Source organism: Festucalex cinctus, chromosome 3, assembly GCF_051991245.1.
Source record: "Festucalex cinctus isolate MCC-2025b chromosome 3, RoL_Fcin_1.0, whole genome shotgun sequence".
Taxonomy (NCBI): domain Eukaryota; kingdom Metazoa; phylum Chordata; class Actinopteri; order Syngnathiformes; family Syngnathidae; genus Festucalex; species Festucalex cinctus.
The window spans coordinates 5575183-5596372 of NC_135413.1; the positions used below are offsets into that span (position 1 = coordinate 5575183).

Here is a 21190-nt window from a genome sequence, read left to right on the forward strand (position 1 = left end):
CCTGTAGGGCATAACCACTAATTACATTAGAGATAACAGCCTCAATTTCAAGTTTTAGCCTCTTCACTCCATCTGGCACTATTTTCACTTCTAGGACATTTTTAACTAACCATTTAAAAGGAACCACAACTGTAATGACAAGTTTGTTCTACATTATTTATTTGATTGTTACTAACAACTATGAGATTCATTTTTCAAAAATCATTTCCAGTTTAATACTATGGACGTACACCGCCATTGTTATTTACGTCGCAACACATTCTGTGTGTAGTGACGTAATATGGAGGCTGGCTCTCTGAAACGTTTATAATGTGAACGGCGTATGAAGAAAGCAAGGTAAGTCTCCGTAGCGTTCCTAAAGGGACGATCAAAACCTGATGCAAATCTCTGCATGTCCGGGCTTGGGACCAGCCTACAGTTTGCACTGACTTGTGCCCCAATATGGATGCATTGATGTGGCCTAATGGTCTCAATTTCAACAAGGAGGGAAAGGGGAAAAAAAAAACTATAGTGAGATGACATTTAATTAACCATATCAAGAGGTGATCAATTACCTCTCATTGCTAAGGCATAATTACAGAGTTGTGGATAACAGGTTGCAATCAGTCAGTAGAACACATCTTAATTTAAAAACAAGCAACATAAAAATAAACTTTATATAATTGGAAACTCAAGTGTGACACAAATTTGTTTGCCTTTAAAGACAACTGTTGAAAGCATGTGTGCAGCTAGGCCAAAATTCCATGTTCATGTTTTGTCACCAAATGAAGCATAACGGTCAGAATGGTCATCGTTGACGTTTTCTTTCATCAATTGTTTGTGTTATGGAAGAAAATGTAATTCGATCCAACTAAACATTTGTTTTTGAGAAATGTTAGGTGATATACAAAATGTATAATTTAGATATATTAGATATCATCATTAGATTGTTCAGATCAAATGTCTGGATTTTTTTTTTTTTTTTTATAGTTGTGGAAAGCAAATATAGCATCTTATCCTTCGTAAGGTGTTTGCTTTAGTTGTCATGGAGACTGACAGATGGAGATGTACTGCTGAGAGTGTGGAGAAAAAAAACGAATGTCACCTGCCAGTGAGTGACAGCGGACAGGAAGAAAACACAAGAAGAAAACAATGGTTATTCTCGCTCTTGCCTTCTTTGTGCTCATGCAGTCACGTATCCTCTCAGCTTTGAAATTGTCTTATATTAGTGATTCTTTTGGTATGAATAATCCCATTATGAAATATGCATTTAGGCTCTCTCTCAAAGCACTCTGGAATGTTTCTCATCTTATTCAGTGAGCTGTATCTGCCTTTTACATTTCAGATATCGGAGAGGAGCTGTCTTGAGCGAGTGCACAGTGGCGTATTTGTGGCAAGCATGATTAATAGCTTTATTACCATGAACCACAAAAGATTGAGCATTGCTCCCAGATGATAAACAAGGAAAGGAGACACAGAAACAGACGGCCTTTTACACTATGCACACATCACACACATTGACTCTTGGGGACTGACTTGTGTCACCTCAAAGTACGATACTGACACTAAAACATAGCCAGATGCACATGAGCAGTTCTTGTCCTATTTATGGCAACAACTTAAAAAACAGGAAAGTTGTTTTTGTCATCTCCCTCCATCGCAGGGGTTGTTCCACACCACTTCCGCAATAAGTGAAATATGCAGTGTAGAAATAACTTAGTACAACACCTCCGTGGTCAAGTGGTAGAGTCTCTACCCTCAGACATGGAGGTTGTGGGTTCGATCCCAGGCTGAGTCAAACCAAATGCAATGCTGTTAAAAAAACAAAAAAGAAATAACCTAGTACAATGTTACAGTGTACTGATCGCCCTGTGTTTAGAAAACTAACAAACTCCCAATATACATCAACATGCCCAAATATGTACTGTACATTATAAAATAAACCTACTATAACCTACCATTGCTGTCAGAAGCGTTTAAGACAACGGTGTCAAACATACGGCCTGTGGGCCGGATCAGACCCGCAGAGGGGTTTAATCCGGCCCGCGAGATGATTTTTTTAAAGTAAAAAATCATTTGTCGGTCCAATTAATCATCTGGCCACAATCAAAACATATAAATTTATAATTTCACAAGCAGTCCTCAGATGAGCAATGCAACTTGGATGGGGAATCATCCTGGCTCTCATTATTTTACACACAAATTAAAGTTACGGTTTGGTTGTTTATTTTTATATTATAGACCGACATAAACGTGTTAAATACAACACAAATTCAATTACTGGTAACACAAATTAACTCATTTGCTCCCGTATAACGTATACCATATAAATACGTACCATTTTAAATATTAAAGGTGTCCCAAAGACGTATTTAAATGTTTGTTTGTTTGTTTTTTAAATAAGAGCATACAGAAGGCTTTGATGCAGCCTCTGAACTAAAGAGAACTGTTGAAGCAATTGTGATTATTACGAAACGGCCAGCAGGTGGCAGCAGAGTATCAGAGATCAACCAGGGCCATGTTGCGACAAGCTGTTTCCCCCCACAGTTTTAAACAGATTTGTAAATCATGATTAAACTTGGCTAATTGCTGCAAAATAGAAACAGATAGAAATATTCTTTTTTTTTTTATCCTGATGAAAGACTAGACTAATCTTTCTTTTGGTAGGTTCCATGATTTTATTACAATAGAGCACAATATTTGTTGGGCCTTGCAAAAATCAGTCAAAATCCAGTAAAACAACCGGGAGCAAACGGGTTGATTTGTTGTAGCGTCAGCTCTCAGAGCAGGTAGACATGTCCCGAAGATGGGGACATGATCGCCAGCTGGTGTTTCCGAAGGCTGACACTTCAAGAAAAAGGATAGAGGAACCTTTGTCCTCTCCGGCCGTAATCGTATAAAAAAAAAAAAAAAAAAAAAGAAAGAAAGAAAAGAAAAGAAAAAGAGTGGTTGTCTGTTCCATGCCAGGCAAGATTTCCACTGGTCCATTCTTGGCAGTCAGGTTACAAAAAAACTTAGTACTGAGCGGCCACCTGCAGGGTGATGTCTCTGTCAGCTCATTCTTTTACAGTACCGTATTTTTTGGATTATAAGTCGCAGTTTTTTTCATAGTTCGACTAGGGGTGCGACTTATACTCTGGTGCGACTTATGTGTGAAATTATTAATACATTATTTCATTTCACATGTTATTTTCACACTAAACCGCAAGAGGGTGCTCTCGGCCTGTGTTGATAATTTCAACATTGCCGGTAGAAGAGGAAGCGGCGCATCGTCTACCTCCCGAGTTGGGGGAGTTGTTTAAAAGTGACACCGAGGATGAAGATTTCATTGGATTTAGTGATTTGGAGTGAAACTGATAGTTTGGTAAACTTGTTAGCATGTTCTTTATGGTAGAGTTATATGAATAACTTGTAGAGGTGGGAACTTAAATTCACACACAGAAGAGAGAATATTACAAGGCCGCTTCTGTCAAAATTTGATGGATGACATTCTTAATTAGATTAGGGGGGTCATGTATGGGTCATGACCCCTCCCTAATGAAGATTAATGACCCTTTAATGACTTCCAGATGTCATATAATGAGGGTTAATGACCCTTAATGACTTCCAGATGTCATTTAATGAGGGTTAATGACCCTTAATGACTTCCTGATGTCATTTAATGAAGATTAATGACCCCTAATGACTTCCTGATGTCATTTAATGAAGATTAATGACCCTTAATGACTTCCTGATGTCATTTAATGAAGATTAATGACCCTTTAATGACTTCCAGATGTCATTTAATGAGGGTTAATGACCTTTAATGACTTCCAGATGTCATTTAATGAGGGGTAATGACCTTTAATGACTTCCGGATGTCGTTTAATGAGGATGAATGACCTTTAATGACTTCCGGATGTCGTATAATGAAGATGAATGACCTTTAATGACTTCCGGATGTCGTTTAATGAAGATGAATGACCTTTAATGACTTCCAGGTGTTATATAATGAAGATGAATGACCCTTAATGACTTCCTGATGTCATTTAATGAAGATTAATGACCCCTTAATGAAGATGGATGATGTGTAGGTGGTGTTCCTACCTGTTTTTGCAGATATCATGGCTGACCCGGGTTCAAATGCTAATTGTTTGGTTAACTTCCGGATCCGGTGCACGCCCCCCTAGATTGAGTGAATAATGAATAATAATGAGATTGAATGACGTGATCGGAGGGAGTGGTTTAGTATGGGTAAAAAGGATATAACAAGCGCTTCAACAGTCCGATAGAGCTACAGCGAGGATGGCGGGGAAAATCAATGTAATCAGCGAGACAAATGTTTCAGTGCAGATGGGACGCACTGGGACCGACTCGATTTTGGATGCGCCGCGTAAGAAGCAGATGTTTTTGCGACGTATTCAGAAACCCCCCGCAGAGTCTTTGGAGGAAATATGGTCTTTGGATCCATCTGCCTCATGGGGATACCGCTTCCTTTACGAGATGGGTGAGCTGTGTCTGTATTTTAGCATGGACGGTGTTGAAAATACATCACCTAGTGGCTATGGGACTCTAAACTCTAATGACTGGGGTATATTAAATCAACTGGTACCTCGAGTGTTGAAAGAATGTATGAAGTCGTCTGAACCATGGAATGTTTTAACATTTACATGGGTCTCGAGGACAACGCCTACAGGTCGTTGGTTTTTTAAGGTGAAAATTGATTCTAACAACCTGATAGAGACTGGTGATCGCACAAATCAGAATGAACTGTTTTTTACTTTGGAAGCATTTAACACTGAATGTGGTGTTTTTTTGAGGGTTTTGACCCTACCGTTGGCTGAATGGAATGAGAGGATGGATGCGCACTCTGAAAAAATCTCCACCCTCTTTTTGGACAGCCGGCATTGGCGAAACATTGTGGGTGTAAGGAAGGCGTTGACGTTTGAGTAGTCAACGCCCCTATGAACCGCCTACTCTGACGTCATAAGCCAACCCCCCTCAAGGACAGCCCCCCTACCACTTAGACAATGGGAAAATACGCCTCTTTACAACAAATCCCTCCCATATAACCGCCCCTATGTAATATAAGAGCAGGAGTCTCCAGCCGGACTACACTTTGCCTGAAAAAGCCAACGACGACAACGATGCCTCCTACCAGACAGAGTTCCAGACGCCTGACAACATCGTGGACGCCTCTGGGTGCCCGGAGTGTGGTGCCTCTGGTGGAAGGATCGCGGCTTAAAGTCTCAAAAGGTACGCAGACAGAGAGCTCTGACCTTGAGGAGGGAAAGGACGTTGAGGCAGCCGCGACCCACCTTGAGCGAGAGCAGTTGGACTGTTCTCAGTACCCCGCGACTGCCGACGAGAACACCCCTCCGCCGGAGAACTCTCAAGAAGTGCAGCTGACCGATGAGTACATTGCCTCGCTGGAGTATTCACAACTGCTGATGACTCCTGAGGAACTCAATACCCGACATGAACACCTACCTCCTCAGCAGCCTCAGGAGTCTCAGCAGCAGCAGCCTCAGCAGCAACTAACCTCTGACGGGGACGTTGTGGAGGGGTGCCCGCCAACAGCTTTGCCTTCACCTACAAACCTTGACAAGGACTGGGACCTTGTCTGGAACGGGCCCCCGGACAGTTGGCTGTGTCGGGATAAGTACAACTGTATAAAACAGACTATAGGACATCTCCTCAATCAAGTTATAGTTAAATACAGTAGAGATGAATGTAATGGCTGTTTAATCAACCATCCCAGCCAGAGGCAGCACCAGTGTCTAGAAATAGACGATGATGAGTATTTTAGGAAACATTATCATCGTGTGATAGCATTGTTGTGCACGCCTAAATTCCTCCCCAGCATTCATTACATGTTGAACTTGCTTCATCTGACTACCGACATTAAGAAGGTCAAGACAGCGGCCGAGATTGTCCTGCTAGATCTCGAGCAAGAGAAGAAGATACTCGACAAGCTCGAGCAACTGGACGCCCTTGAAGGCCCCGGATCGCTGTCGAACGACCTCAAGACTCTGCTGGACAAGTACTACAATTCTAAATAGAGACACACGATGGGGAATATCTTCAGAAAATTGTTGTTTCGATATTACGGTTTGTGTAATTGGGCGGACATTCTGGAGAGAACCATTCTACATACTTCTGACCGAGACGGACGAATTGACAAAATGTTGTTGATTATGCAAAAAGTCAGATCATTGTCTCATTCGCTATTTCATGTATCTTGGGATTGTTTTGTCAGACGTGTTGTGAACGAGAGTCATTTGGGTTTGGCCAATACAATTAAAGCCGTTCTGGATGCATGGTGTGATGACGTGGGTGTAGGTCACCTGGTAACAATTTTGACTCTGTTTGTTGATTCTGCAAAATACTGTCTAGAAAATAACTACCCTTTAGACTTACCTGTTGAATTAAAAGAATTTCAAACCGTCGTTGAATTAAAAGTTAGTCCCTATGTCTTATCCCGAGTCCTTGAGTATATTAATTCTTAGTATTGCCTTTTAGCATTATGCATGTAATCATTTTTACTATTGTGTATGATTATACTATGTAAATCATGTAATAAACCAAAAAAAAACAAAAGAAGTCATGTCTGTGTGAATTTATCAATAAATAATCGTTGCATATATCATTTAAATTCATTTTCTGATGATGATGGCTGAGAGGAAGTGTATGGAGAAGCTTTACTACGATGCCTCACACCCGGCCAGTTTTGGTGGTGTAGAGCGTTTACACTTAGGTGTACAGGATGTTACGGGTAAAAAAGTAAATCGTGATCGAGTCAGGGGTTTCTTAATCGAGCAAGATGCCTACACCTTACACAAACCCGCTAGAATCAATTTCCCACGAAACAGGGTTTTTGTCCCAAGGGCGCTGAATCAATTTCAGGCAGACCTCTGCGATATGCAGGCCCTGGCTGGCGTCAACGATGGATTTAAATATTTACTGACCGTCATCGATGTTTTTTCAAAAAAAGCCTACGTACGCATTTTGAAGGATAAGACGGCTCCGCAGGTAGTTAAAGCTTTTGAATCTGTTTTGTCTGAGAGTGGGACGCCTCGAAAAATACAGACCGACGCGGGTAAAGAATTTTTTAACAGACATTTTCAGAACCTGATGAAAAAACACAACATTGTTCATTTTGCTACTGCCAGTGATCTGAAAGCCCAGGTTGTTGAAAGGTTTAATAGAACTTTAAAAACTAGAATGTGGAGATATTTTACGGCCAGAAACACACGCAGGTATATCGACGTCGTACAAGATTTAGTAAGTAGTTATAACGAAAGCTACCATAAAAGTATAAAAATGAAGCCCAATCAAGTTACTGACGGAAATACTCAACAGGTTTTCCAGAATCTATACGGTAATATGCCGATAGAGCAAAGTGGGAAATTAAAAATGCGTTTTAAAACAGGAGATGTGGTGAGGATATCTAAATTAAGAGGAGTGTTTGATAAAAAATACGAGCAGAGCTTTACGGACGAATTGTTTACCATATCTGAATGTCTTCCTCGTTTTCCACCCGTCTACAAACTGAAAGATTATGACGGGGATGTCATAGAAGGATCGTTTTACGAAGGTGAATTACAGAAGGTGAGCGTATCAAAAGACCACACATTCCATATTGAGAAAATCCTTAAAAGGCGCACGGTGAGGGGGCAGAGACAATTCCTCGTTCGTTGGAAGGGATGGCCCTCGAAATTCGATAGCTGGGTCCCCGCTTCTCAGATTGTAGACGTTTAAAAAAGAGTTTCAAATACAACTTGTATCAGAAGCCGGCATGGATCCCTTACACGATGGAGGATTCTACGTTACTCTACCTTCTAACGCTAGTATGGATGTGTATACGGACAACACAATCTCACAGTTCAGAGTGAATTTGGCCCAACACATTGATCTCGAAGGAAGTTGGGAGGTGGCCCTGACTGAGATTTCATACCCTCGTAGTTGGATAAACGTACCCGAAAACCAGACTACTTTCTATATAAAAGATATGACGCTTTCCAAAGCTAAGGATGCAAAGAACTCCGAGACAGCTAGGGGGTCTGATAAAAACGAATTTGTAACCCACACCTTAGATATTACATCCGGGGAATATGAAGATCTTGACAAGCTACGAGAGGCGGTTCTGTATATTATAAAAAATAAAATAGGCAACCAAATTTTACTCCATTACGATATTAATATGCGGAAATTTCTTTGGATGTCGTCAACCGGATGTTATAAGATCCGCTTTAATGCACCGTTGGCTTACATACTTGGTATGAAGGAAGGACAATGGTTTACTATAAAACCTAATTGGTTACCTGCCCCGTACCCAGCCGATATAAAGGCGGGTCAATACCATTTATACGTTTATACAGACGTGGTGCAACACCAGACGGTAGGGGATGCCTATGCTCCGTTATTGAGGACTGTTCCGATCGAAGGGAGATACGGGGAGTTTATTTTTAAAACTTTCAACCCTGCTTACTACCTGCCTATTAGTAGGAGACATATTGAAGAAGTAGGAATACAGATTAAGACGGATCAGAATCAGCCGGTTAATTTTAAATACGGAAAGATAATTATTACCCTGCATTTTAAACCGAGGTAAAAAACAATGGTCGTGATGGAGACACACCCTGACCTGTATCGCTTTGTTAATTATTACGAAACCCAAGCAGGAGGGTCGCTTCCGGGTTTTCACGGGGCCCCTGTGCAATATGGGCGAGGTTTGGGCTCCATTTTTTCTAAACTTTTCCGTTTTGTCGTACCTTTAGTCAAAAAAGGTTTTACAGTAGCGAAACCTCACCTGCAGTCGGCGGCTAAAAATATTGCCATGGATGTAGCAGGACGTGCGATGGAAAGAATACAGAGAAGAGAAAAGAATCAAGATGGATCCGGGTTAATGGTTTTGGCTCGAAGACCTTCGAGGAGACCGATAGGTCAGAGACTGGTTACTCATAAAAAGCGTAGGCGTGCAGTCAAAAGGAAATCAGTCTCAAGAAGGAAGCGTCGAAGAAGCAACGCCGACATTTTCTCTTAAACAATCTGACGAAAATGGCTCTTTTACATCACAAGTCGCAAGAATGCACTCTGTCGGAATTAGATTTGTTCTCACCCCCAATGACCCAACTTTCGATAGAACAAAGCCAATACGTCGAAATTTCACCCTTATCAGCTTTGACGGAGCAAGGACCCATTGAATTCTTCATACCGGGGGACGGTTCTAAATATATGGATCTCTCGGACACAATGCTTTACCTGCGTTTGCGAGTAACACACAGAGACGGCTCTCATCTGGGCCCCACCGACCACGTAGGCATCATTAACTATCCGTTAAACACAATCTTTACCCAAGTAGATGTTACATTAGGGGATAGACTCATCTCACAATCAAGCGCTACTCACCCTTACAGAGCTATGATTGAAACATTGTTAAACTTTTCAGAGGATTCTCTCAAAAGCCAATTTAGCACAGCCATGTTCTTCAAAGATACACGAGGGCGGATGGATTCAACATCGCTCACGGGCAACGATGTTAATGAAGGGCTGGTTCACAGAGCCCAATTGATTGAGGGGTCCAGGGAATTTCAACTCCTAGGCCCCATTCACTCGGATATTTTCTTTTGTGAGAGATACCTCTTAAATAACGTGGATCTAAGGCTAAAGCTAACAAGAGCCAGCGATGATTTTTGTTTAATGAGTCCCCCCGACGCTGATTGCTCTCTGAAGATAATAGGAGCCACCCTTTTTGTAAAAAAAGTAGCGGTCGCACCGGCCGTTTCTTTGGGTCACGCAGCGGCTCTCCACAAAGACAACGCGCTGTACCCCCTATCGAGGATCAACGTAAAGACTTACTCTATACCCCAGTTATCGAGGATCTGCCATCAAGACAATCTCTTTTTGGGACATACGCCAAAGTATGTGGTTTTAGCACTCGTCAATCACAGCGCTTTTGTGGGGCGGAAGAATTTAAATCCTTTTAACTTTGCCCACCACAATATTGAATACCTAGCCCTAACTCAAGAAGGGCGGCAGATCCCATCTAAGGCGTTTCAACCCCAATTTAACGCAGGAAACGCAGTGCGCGAGTTTCATAACTTGTTTACCTCGACGGGGAGGTTTTTAAAAGATTTACCTCTAAGTATAGACCACGAAGACTTTCAACAAGGCTATGCTCTGTTTGCCTTTAATCTAAATCCTAGCCAGGACACAGAGGCTTTATCCCCTGTGTCCAGCGGTACACTCAGATTGGAGATGAGATTCAGGACCCCGCTTCCCCATACCGCCACACTTATTGTGTATGCTTGTTACGACTCTATTTTAGAAATTAACTCGAAGAGGGAAGTGTTAATGGACTATTACTGAGGAGATGAACGGAAGGGAATTGGAGAGTTTGATGACACGTTTACAAGGACATTTATTTGGAGGCGTTTACGCTTCGGACGAGTTATCCTCCTTGAAACCCTCGCCCCCCATATACTATATAGTTAATACACACCCCCGCTCTAAACCCGGAGAACATTGGTTGGCTCTCACCTTGGAAAAGGACAACTCTGCATCTTTTTTCGACCCCTTCGGCTTTCCCCCTGATTTTAAATATTACCCACAAAGTATAAAGTCTTTTCTGGAAAAGTATTCTAACCGTATAATTTACCATAATCGCCAGTTACAACACGAACTGTCAGCGGCCTGCGGCCCTCATTGTGTGTACTACCTGAGCCACAGAGGGTGTGGAGAGTCTTACCAGGATGTGATGGACTGCTACACCGACGATGTAATCAAGAATGATGCTATGGTATCTGCTTTTGTTCGGCGACACCGGTTTTTTACCTGCAAACCATGCGGAGGACAAAAATCATGTTCTTTCAACAAATTTAAAAAATGTCATTGTCTGTAACGGATTATGTTTTTCAAATCATTTATTCAATAAAAGCAATTTAAAAGGCAATACAGAGTGATGTGTTTTTCCTTACATAAAATAAGTGTCATATTTAAAACCCCTCCCACTTTATAGTCGAAGCAGTCCGTTTTCTTTTCTTTTTCCCGTTTGAAGATTCCTTAACAATGGGATTAGGTGTATATGAGCCGTTTTTTAGACGTCTCAACTCCTCGCGTGCATGTGGGTTAGAAACCGTTGTTTCGGGTATATTGAGTTCTGAGAGGGTGTGTAGAAACTCGCTCCAACCTCTAGGACCTTGCGATGAAACATTCTTGCCGATGAGATGTTTGAGTAAATCAGTCATGTGGGATCCTCTGACGGGCTTACCTCTGAAGATGAATTCGCTGCGAGGAGTCCAACCTCTTTCGTCGGTAGACAGTTTTCTTAAAACATAATCGGCGTTTTTACGGTAACGAGGAGGGATTGTTTGGACGATGTCGAGCCAGGCTTCATTCTCCAAACCCGTCGCTTCATCTGATGGGGATGTGTTTGATGTCTCAGCAGGTAGAGTCAGGTTGATTGGTCGTCGTTCGTTTTCCCCTTGTTTGAGCAACCCTAAATATCGTTGCATCAAGGATTGGTACTTTTTAATTTTCTCATACTGGTCTAGAGAACTATCTTCTAGGACCTCCTTCATTTTAAAATCCAAATTACGCTCCGCCGTCTCTCGAATGGTTGGTTCCGGCCTGCTTAAACGTTCCAGTTGGTGAGGTGAGACAAGAAACATTTTCTGAGCTGTTCTCAAACTCATGTTGGTTAAAGTTTATTTATTTATTAGACCGCCTAAAAGACTTCCGAGGACAGGGGCGAATGCCCCCAACAAGGGTAAGATAAAACCACCCTTTTGAATCAAGACCGCACGTTTTTTCTTCAGACTTTTTTTCTTATCGGCCAATTCTCTGATCACCTTCTTTTGCTTTTTTAGCCTCTTATACTGCGAAGGACTCAGCGGTATGTGACCTTTTAAGAGATTTAGAGCAATCTCGCAGAGAGCTTTCACCAAGCTACCGGGACCGCGCAAAAGTATGTCTTTACGTTTCTTGGGCTTGGCGTGAAACAAAGTTTTGAGCAGCGGAGCATTTCTTTTTAAAAGCTTCGACATCTTATTAAGTCTTGGGTATGTAGACGGTAGGCCACTGATGAGCTAGTAAGCCCGTCCTCAGTCTATATTGATCTGGACATGTCGGGGTTAAATCCACTAATAAATACCCGTGAGCGTCTTTGGTAGCGTCTTCAAAGCTTTCCAAAAAATACTTTTTCTTTGAGGGAAATATCTGATTAGCCAAAACACTCGTTTGTAATTTATCACGCGGGTTTTTAAACAACACCATATAATTACTGTTGAGGCTGATTGTCCGGCTGTATTTACCTTGATGAAAAATGTTCTGCGTTAACATGATGACGCTCATATTCCTATGATGTCTATATTGGGTAAAAATTCTTACCACCTCAGGGTGGTCCGACGCCTGAAAGATGACGTCGTCCAGAATAACCAAATGACTTTGACGCGCTGGAAACAAACTTTCATCCTCAAAAGAATCAGGGAGACCTTTCACAAAGTTAATATTTTTATTCAGCTTTTGAAGTTCCTCGTACAGAGGTTGAAAAGAAGTGTAGATCCATACAACATTGTCAGGAAGACTTTTCATAACATGGTTACAATTTTCCAAGATACTTTTTACAAAATATGTTTTTCCACACCCGCTTGGTCCAGATATTAAACAAGAAAAGGGGGGTTGAAGCCTCGGATCAAAATCAACTTGATTTAACTCCATTTCACAAAACACACTAATAACCGAAAGGCAGGGTGTGTCCGTGGGGGATAAGACGTCTCTTGTCATATACTACCCTGAACTTTTTCATGAATGACATGTTTTTTAGGTGAAAACCCTTTTTGTTACGCACGATAGTGTGTTGAGGCGTTTCAATCGTTCTGGTTTGTGTGCCTGATGAGTCAATGTACCCTTCGACTAAATTCTTGATGCTGTCAAAATTGACGCGTTTGCAAGTGTCATGGGTCTGTGTGATACCTTTTACCTTCATTACCGTTTTCATGCTGTTCCTAGTTTGGTAGGCGTAACTTTTAGGACCCGCTGAAACAAACTCCTGAATGCTATCTCCTCCCAACTCGTCAGTCAAATCCCCCAAATAGTCACCTAATTCCAAAGGACTTTCGCCGTCTTTGACTACATAGACGAGGCTGTCCGTGTCGGTGTACAAAACACTCGTCTGCAGTCGCTCCAAATATGCGTACATTTTTAGACGTGCATAAGCCGTGGTCATGCATGCTGCAAAGATGTTAGCGGTTTTGGAGGGGGGGACGTTGCAACGTCGGTGGTAGCTGTACTGCACGATCGACCTTTGATCGTTGAGGAAGTGAAAGGCTTTGATCTCGTACAACCCCGAAAATAACAATTCAAAGAAGCGTTCTGTGCTGCTTACAATCTCTGTTTTATCCAAATTATCACGCTGTCCCAATTTGCCCCAAAAGTTGTTGAGGCATAATTTAGACACCTGCCTCTTACCCGCATTCACATTTATTTTTGAGGGGTCTAGTCTAATACCTTGGTGAGTCTCATAGTTTTCGATGTACTTTTCCCTACCTGCCTGATCAACGACGTAGGAAGGATACCCCGAGGCCTCTTGCTTCCCTTTAAGGAATGTATCGATGTATGCTTTGAAGACGTCGCTACTCGACGAGTCAAAATGCCACACCTCCGTAATTTGTGATACGGTGTAGCCCAGCTCGAGAGCCTTGTTGAATTCAGGCGTAACCCAAACACCGGTTAAGGCTCTCTCGTCATCGTTATGCGAACACGAACTTTCTTGATTGTTAAGTTCTGCGCACGTGCGACAAAGTGTAAACACCAGTTTACCTCTTGCCGTTTTGTAGGGCAGCAGGGGGAAATAGAGGCCTCGTGGAGGGTTGACTTTAGCTCTGATGAACCCGAAATACTTTTGGGGGTCATCGAAATTGTCGTGAATGATGGTAGGATGTCCTAACGGATAGGCACATGTGCTGTTGACAAAAGGATAAAGCGATGTAACATCGACGTACATTACACGTTCACCGGGGGCAGCCGTATAATGTAACACGAAGGCATTCGTTCTCCCTCCAAAAAGAGCTTTACGTGGTATAAGAGGCTCAGGGAATTTTGAATTGCGCAAGAACTCTCTTATATCCGGATTTGACTTTTTTAACCGCAGCCACTCATGCTCCCACATCAACACAAGCTGTACACAGTGCTTGACTTTTAGATCCTGTATTTTCTTTTTAACCCTGTCAAACTTTTCTTGAAACGGTCGTTTACTCATAGGACACTTTTGAGTAGGATCGTAACATTCACGGCATCCGTGATAGAAACATCCGAGATATTCCCATACATATTTTACGCCGTCTATCAAAGCGTACCCGTCTACATAGTACTGCCCGATCTTGACCTCCCCTTGTTTAAGGCGTGAATAATAGGTATTTTTTGGCTGTGCGCCACCCACATTAGGTATTGGATTGAGTCGCGTGAGAATGATTTGGATTGTTGTATGTAATTATCGGTCGGCGTAATAGCCAATGTTTTAGGTGTTAGGAAATTGTTCCGGAACACCTTCATGCAGGAGGAGGCGATAGTTACAGAATTGAACGGGTCTGTACCAGTCGCATTAAGAAACTCCTCTCTAAATTTCTCACAAGCTGTCGCCAAAATATTCACATCATTTCTACAGTACATTAGAGCTTCCTGAGCAAAATTGAAGGTTCCCTTACACGCTACCTCGTACCATTCAAAAAACTTTGTACGATGGACCGTCGACATACGCTCTATCCCATAATATTTTGGATCAGGGTAGGGACCGATGTAATTTAAATGGTCTAGAGAGCTAAAGCCATGGGGGAAATACCCTTTAGTTTGATCGATGAAACCTAGAGCTTTAGGCAAGGAGCTGAGGGGCATCGTGAGGAAGGACAAGGAGTCGATGTACCCCAGTTTGTAGTCCGTATCTGAGAAACAAATGACTTTGCTCCCTTGCATAATGACGCTGACATTAACCCCCATGTCTACCATTTTGTTTAGAATGATGTAAGCGTCAAAACCTTTGGCGTTGTGAGCGATTAGTTTAGACTGTTCAAAACGAGGGTTCCTGACATAATCAAGAAATTGTTCGACGCAATCAAGACCCAACCAATGTTTTTCCACCCCCTTTGTCGATTTGGTACACACTAGGTAGGGTTTGTGTTTACCGTCAGCACCTACGAATGTTTCAAAATCGTAGTAAATTATTTGTTTACAAGGCGCTTCCGGTTTTAGAGGCTGCATGTAACACAGATGAGGGTTTCCTCTCGCCTCATCACCGCCCTTAGGTAGAACCTCTCCACATACTGTGCATTTGGCTTGAGGGCATTTATGTTTAACATTCTCCCCCTGTGATTTGACGTAATATTCCACACTGCATTCGCTACATTTTTTGTATTTCTCACAGTTGCTAGTCTCGGATTTTGAGGTCTGTCTGCGTTCTTTGTGTTTAACGAAGCAACTCTCGTTCTGACATATTTTGTTACAATCGTTACAATGAATGGCTTTGAACGGTTGTTGTTTGCAGGTAGGGTCGAGACAGATGTGACAATGCCCCTCACAACTATGTTGTTCTTGGTTTTTATGCCCTTTGTAACATTGTCTGCAAAAGTAGGATTTCCCTATGAACTCCTTAACCGATTTTATTCCATAATAGTGTCCGTCTAATAGCAGTAAGAACACTGAGTCCTCTGATTTGGGGTATTGCGTCTCAAAAAAAGACAGGGGGCGTTCGCAATCCGCTCTATAAGCTATAACGATTTTGCGTTTCACAAGCGTTTCAAATTTGTGTACGTCCCTCAGACTAACGGCAGTCTCACAAGTCAACCCCACGCTTTGCTGTAAATAACGAGCCCTCTGTGTAGCCTGATCAACAGTCAACGATCCGTCAAGCAGGTATGCTAACGATCTAGCAAAGCATAATTTATCATCTTTGTCATACGTTATGTACAAACATCTCTTCTTCTTTTGAACCATTTCATCATTTGTAGTCAAAATTAGTTTGCGTTTGGCACCTCCTCCACCATTAACATCAAATACAATCTGTACAACAAGTTCTAGACTATTGTCGGCCAGTACCTCTGTATTAGATTGTGCGATGCGATCTAGCAAATTATGGACTGCGTCAGTTACGTCATTCGGGTCATTAACAGCATCTAGGTAACAGTGCTCCCTCACATTTTCACCCACTATTTCTGCTTGGACTATATCACCGCGACTAGTCGATCTGATTACCTCCTGCACAGCTTCATTCAAATTATTGCCAATGTTTGTGTAGAAGGCTGCAAAATCAAGGGGGTCTTCGGGTCTCGTTGTATTTAGACGTCGTCTTATCTCCAAGTTGTTAAAATTCGGACGCCTAACTTGTCCCCCCACCTGTCTGTTTGTGTCTGAAGATTGTTGCAAGGTGGATTGTGTACTGGGGGTTGGTGCTGGGGGATGTTCTGCTTGAATGTGTCGATGTACCCGAGACTGTTGTTGGAGGTCTTGTCTAGCTGGTGTACTACTACCACCAGCTTCTGTCTGTTGCGTTTGATTGTGCGTGTATGGTTGGTATTGAAAGTTTTGTGTATTTGACACAAGTGTCTGCTGGCAATGTGTACTTCTGCTACCTTCTACATGTTGCGTTTGATTGTGTGGGTGTGGCTGGGAATGTTGTGAAAATGATACAGAGGATTGCTGTTGGTCATTTCTATGTATGTCTGGTTCAAGTATGTCCTCAACGGCTTCGCCGTTTGAAGATGACTGGTTAAGACGTGCAAGAGCCCTCTCTAAAGGATTAAAGAAATCAATAAAATCCTCAATGTGTCTTATAGCCACAAACGGATCGCCATCATCGTCGACGATTTCATCAGGCATTTGAAAAGGCTCGATTTGCATAGAGATCTCATCGTTTAAGACATTTACAATTTCAGCCAAACCTTGACCTACATTATCTAAATCCATGTCACCCCCCTCAGAGTTTTCCATTTCAGATTCGCTTTCAATCGGTGGAAACCCGACGAATTCACCTTCCTCTTCGGCCCTCACGTTTTCACGCCTTAATATCTCTTCTTCTTCTTCTCCTTCTTCTTCTTCGTCAGATATTATTATGACCTCAGGTTGAGCTCTGGGACCGTCTCGCTCAGTATATCACCACCTATAATCATACAACATTACCGGTTCATTTAAAAAATAGTAATACATAGGTTTTATTTTATTTAAAAAAAGGAAATTTACCGTTCACTCCTGCAGGTAATTCGTCATCCAATTCTTCCTCATCACTCGTAATTACGAAAATCTCCGGCTGTCTAATCCTCTCGTTCACATCCTCATTCAATTCTGTAAATATCCATTACTAACAGTTAATTTTAAAGCAAGAAAAAGCTCTAAATGTTTCAAAATAAGAAATACTTACGCCGGATTCCTGGCACAACATCGCCATCTTGTGACGCTGAATAATAATACAGTTGAATTTCATCCAACAACGCTTCTAATTCTGTAAAAATTCAAATTTAAAATAAGAAAATACGAACTCATTCACTCATTCAAAAAATAAATAAAATAAAATAAAATAAAATAAACTCTCCTAACTCTATAAAATTAAAATAAATGTAAAACAAAAATACATATTGATACAGACTTATTCCAAAATCTCTCATAACTTAAAAATAAAATAAACGCTATAAGTATAAAAATAAAGGCATGCATCATTCCATTAAATAAATAAATCACTCACTAAGATGCTTGCTTTTCCAGAAGCTTCATTAAGATGTAGGGTTTTTTTATTTCATAGCAAAAACATTAATAGAAGTGAATATAAGTGCCACATTTGTATGAGTATATATACATATATAGATAATATCAAGAGTTAATTACCTTGATTCATCTTGGAAGCTCAGAGCCGATACCTCTTGAGAATTTTTCAGAGAAGTGAGTGTGGCATTGCGAAGGCCTCATATTTATACATAGAGGAGGGTGTGCAAAACGCAATTTAAAATCCATAAATTTCTATTAGACCCTCAGAAATGACCCTCACAATTAGTTGCGTGTCCGTTCTTCTTCAGCCTAATTTAATTTTATGACCAGCAACCCCTCTGTTCTCACAGGGGGTGAGGAGACCTGCTCACCGTTTTCCTTTTGTAAAATTGATACTGATATAAATGTAACCGTCAGAGTACATGCTTATTTTTGTAATATATTTTAGGAAGCGTTGTCTTTCAAACTAACAACATTATAGCCATCGTTTACCTCACACTTCTTTGACCCTCATGCAGCCATATATGCGCGTACGCGCACACAAGCACAGACATACATTTGACCTCCCCATGAATCTTTGACTGCATATGCTTCCCCCTACTCACAGAAATATTGAACAAAAATGTCAGATAGTAACTATATCAGTAAGGGGAAATTATATAGTTTTATCCGTTTATTTTCAGATTCAACCCCAGCAGTCACGAACGACTCTTACAACATTTTTACATATAATGTATAACTTCATATTTTTTAATTTCATAATACCAACCACCGTATCACAGTTTAACCTTACCTTATACTTCTTGTTTTACAACCTCTAAAAATACAATCTTTGAGCCGTGTTTGCGCATACTTTTCCCCCTTCACCATAATAGAAATGGCTAGTACTTTTCCCCCGGCGGTTTTACCCATACTAAACTACTCCCTCCGATCACGTCATTCAATCTCATTATTATTCATTATTCACTCAATCTAGGGGGGCGTGCACCGGATCCGGAAGTTAACCAAACAATTAGCATTTGAACCCGGGTCAGCCATGATATCTGCAAAAACAGGTAGGAACACCACCTACACATCATCCATCTTCATTAAGGGGTCATTAATCTTCATTAAATGACATCAGGAAGTCATTAAGGGTCATTAATCTTCATTATATAACACCTGGAAGTCATTAAAGGTCATTCATCTTCATTAAACGACATCCGGAAGTCATTAAAGGTCATTCATCTTCATTATACGACATCCGGAAGTCATTAAAGGTCATTCATCCTCATTAAACGACATCCGGAAGTCATTAAAGGTCATTACCCCTCATTAAATGACATCTGGAAGTCATTAAAGGTCATTAACCCTCATTAAATGACATCTGGAAGTCATTAAAGGGTCATTAATCTTCATTAAATGACATCAGGAAGTCATTAAGGGTCATTAATCTTCATTAAATGACATCAGGAAGTCATTAGGGGTCATTAATCTTCATTAAATGACATCAGGAAGTCATTAAGGGTCATTAACCCTCATTAAATGACATCTGGAAGTCATTAAGGGTCATTAACCCTCATTATATGACATCTGGAAGTCATTAAAGGGTCATTAATCTTCATTAGGGAGGGGTCATGACCCATACATGACCCCCCTAATCTAATTAAGAATGTCATCCATCAAATTTTGACAGAAGCGGCCTTGTAATATTCTCTCTCACAGAACGTTGAGACGAAGGGAGAGTTCCGGGTGGGAAGGTTTTGTTATTTGGAAAAGGGGAGTTAGCCTGTTAGCTTCCAGCTGAGTGGTGAGCTGCTGTTAAGACCTCAGAAGCTGATGTCAATAAAACGCCAGCCTTTGGCTCCGTGCTTCAACACTCCGCCTCCGACTCCCGTCACTGCTCGCTACAAACTCTTAATATGTTACGTCGTTACTGACAGTACCAGGCATGTCAGTCATGTAACGTTAGTATACCGTACGCTTATTCAGGCTGTTGTTCTCTATTTTATTTTTATTTGGAATTGCCTTTCAAGATGATGTGTATGTTTTTGGTGTTGGATTTTATCAAATAAATTTCCCCCAAAAATGTGATTTATACTCCAGTGCGACTTATATGTTTTTTCCTTCTTAATTATGCATTTTTTGGCTGGTGTGACTTTAATCCGGGGCGACGTATAATCCGAAAAATACGGTAGTAGTCAGGCTGTTAATGACCGTTAAATCATTTAAAATAGATTATAGTTGTCAAGAAACTAAGTTTTTATAGCCGTCAGCTGTGTGAAACAATTTTTATGGCCGTTAGCTGAATAACGTAGTGTTCTTCGTAAGACTGAAGTTAGTGGGGAGCCCCTCATCCTGTTAATACAGCCGGCATTTTTTAGGGGGTTAAATGCAGTTTCATGTTTTAATGCAGCAGTTAGTAGAATGTAAGACACACAATATAATTAGTATATGATGTATAGTGTCATTTGGATACCTTTTAAAATTAAATATTTGACTAAAATCAATTCACATCATTCCCAACAGATTCAGTGCAAATGGCGGCGAGTGAATGAGTTAACCACTCAATGCATTCTGGGAACAATATATATTCAAAAGGGGTAGATTTAACACGTCCAGCATGCATTCATGTTGTTGTTTTTTTTTATTCAAGTTGAGCTCCGTAATTTAGGGCTGGCCCACAAATAGCGAAATTATGCGTATAATTTGACGGCAATTGTTTTTAAGTTATATACCATTATTTTACCAATCCGGCCCACTTGGGAATATATTTTCCTCCATGTGGCCCCTGAGCTAATATGAGTTTGACAACACTGGTTTAAGTGAATGATTACAGAGGATGACATTAAATTGTAGGCTGTGAAGACAACTTCTGGGTTTCGGTTCTTCGATCATCATCTTCTTCTTTCAAACTGACACCATATCATTGAAGTTATGTGACCCCATCTAGTGGTCATGAATAACATTACATCCAGAATAGACAAGCTTTTGAACAACATAAGAGTTATTAACTGTACAAGAAAAATCTGCAAACCTGAAACCTATGATAGAGAGGAATTATCTGCCCTTCATTGTGAATGGCAGAGAGTGCAGCAATATTTGCAGACCCCGTTAATCATTAACAAGGTCCTTTTATTAACCCATAAGGCCAAGATGTTCAAGACATCAACTGGTTAACTTTGTTTGCAAAGTTAAGATGATCTCTGAATCAGCTTCCCTCTCTTCAGCCTAATGGCAACACACATACACACTCACAGATGTACTTCAGCACTCTCCTTCATACAGACAGTCTGGTCCATTTTCACATATAACACACACAACTACTTCCTCTCCTATGATTTCTGCCCGTCCCATTTCATTTCCCATTTATTCTGCTAGCTATGTTTACCCGCATAATCAAATTGCTCGGAAAAGTCATGCATCATTCATGAGGGCAACCCTTTTATTTTTCCACTCATACCATACATCATCCCAAGCTGCGTCTACTGGACAAGCCAGAATA

At 41.1% G+C, this 21190-nt stretch overlaps 2 protein-coding genes across 6 annotated transcripts in view; both read right to left on the reverse strand.

Annotated features, from left to right (window-relative positions):
• LOC144015509 (solute carrier family 66 member 2) overlaps window positions 1-21190 on the reverse strand; it is a 139179-nt gene that overhangs the window by 73947 nt on the left and 44042 nt on the right. The window lies entirely within an intron of this gene.
• Window positions 12454-18064, reverse strand: LOC144015507 (uncharacterized). Its single transcript, XM_077515562.1, has 3 exons — window positions 17366-18064; window positions 17188-17289; window positions 12454-17107 (listed from the first exon to the last, which is right to left on the reverse strand). Exon 3 carries the CDS (start codon window positions 14216-14218, stop codon window positions 12692-12694), a length of 1527 nt encoding a protein of 508 aa, XP_077371688.1. The 5' UTR covers window positions 14219-17107; window positions 17188-17289; window positions 17366-18064; the 3' UTR covers window positions 12454-12691.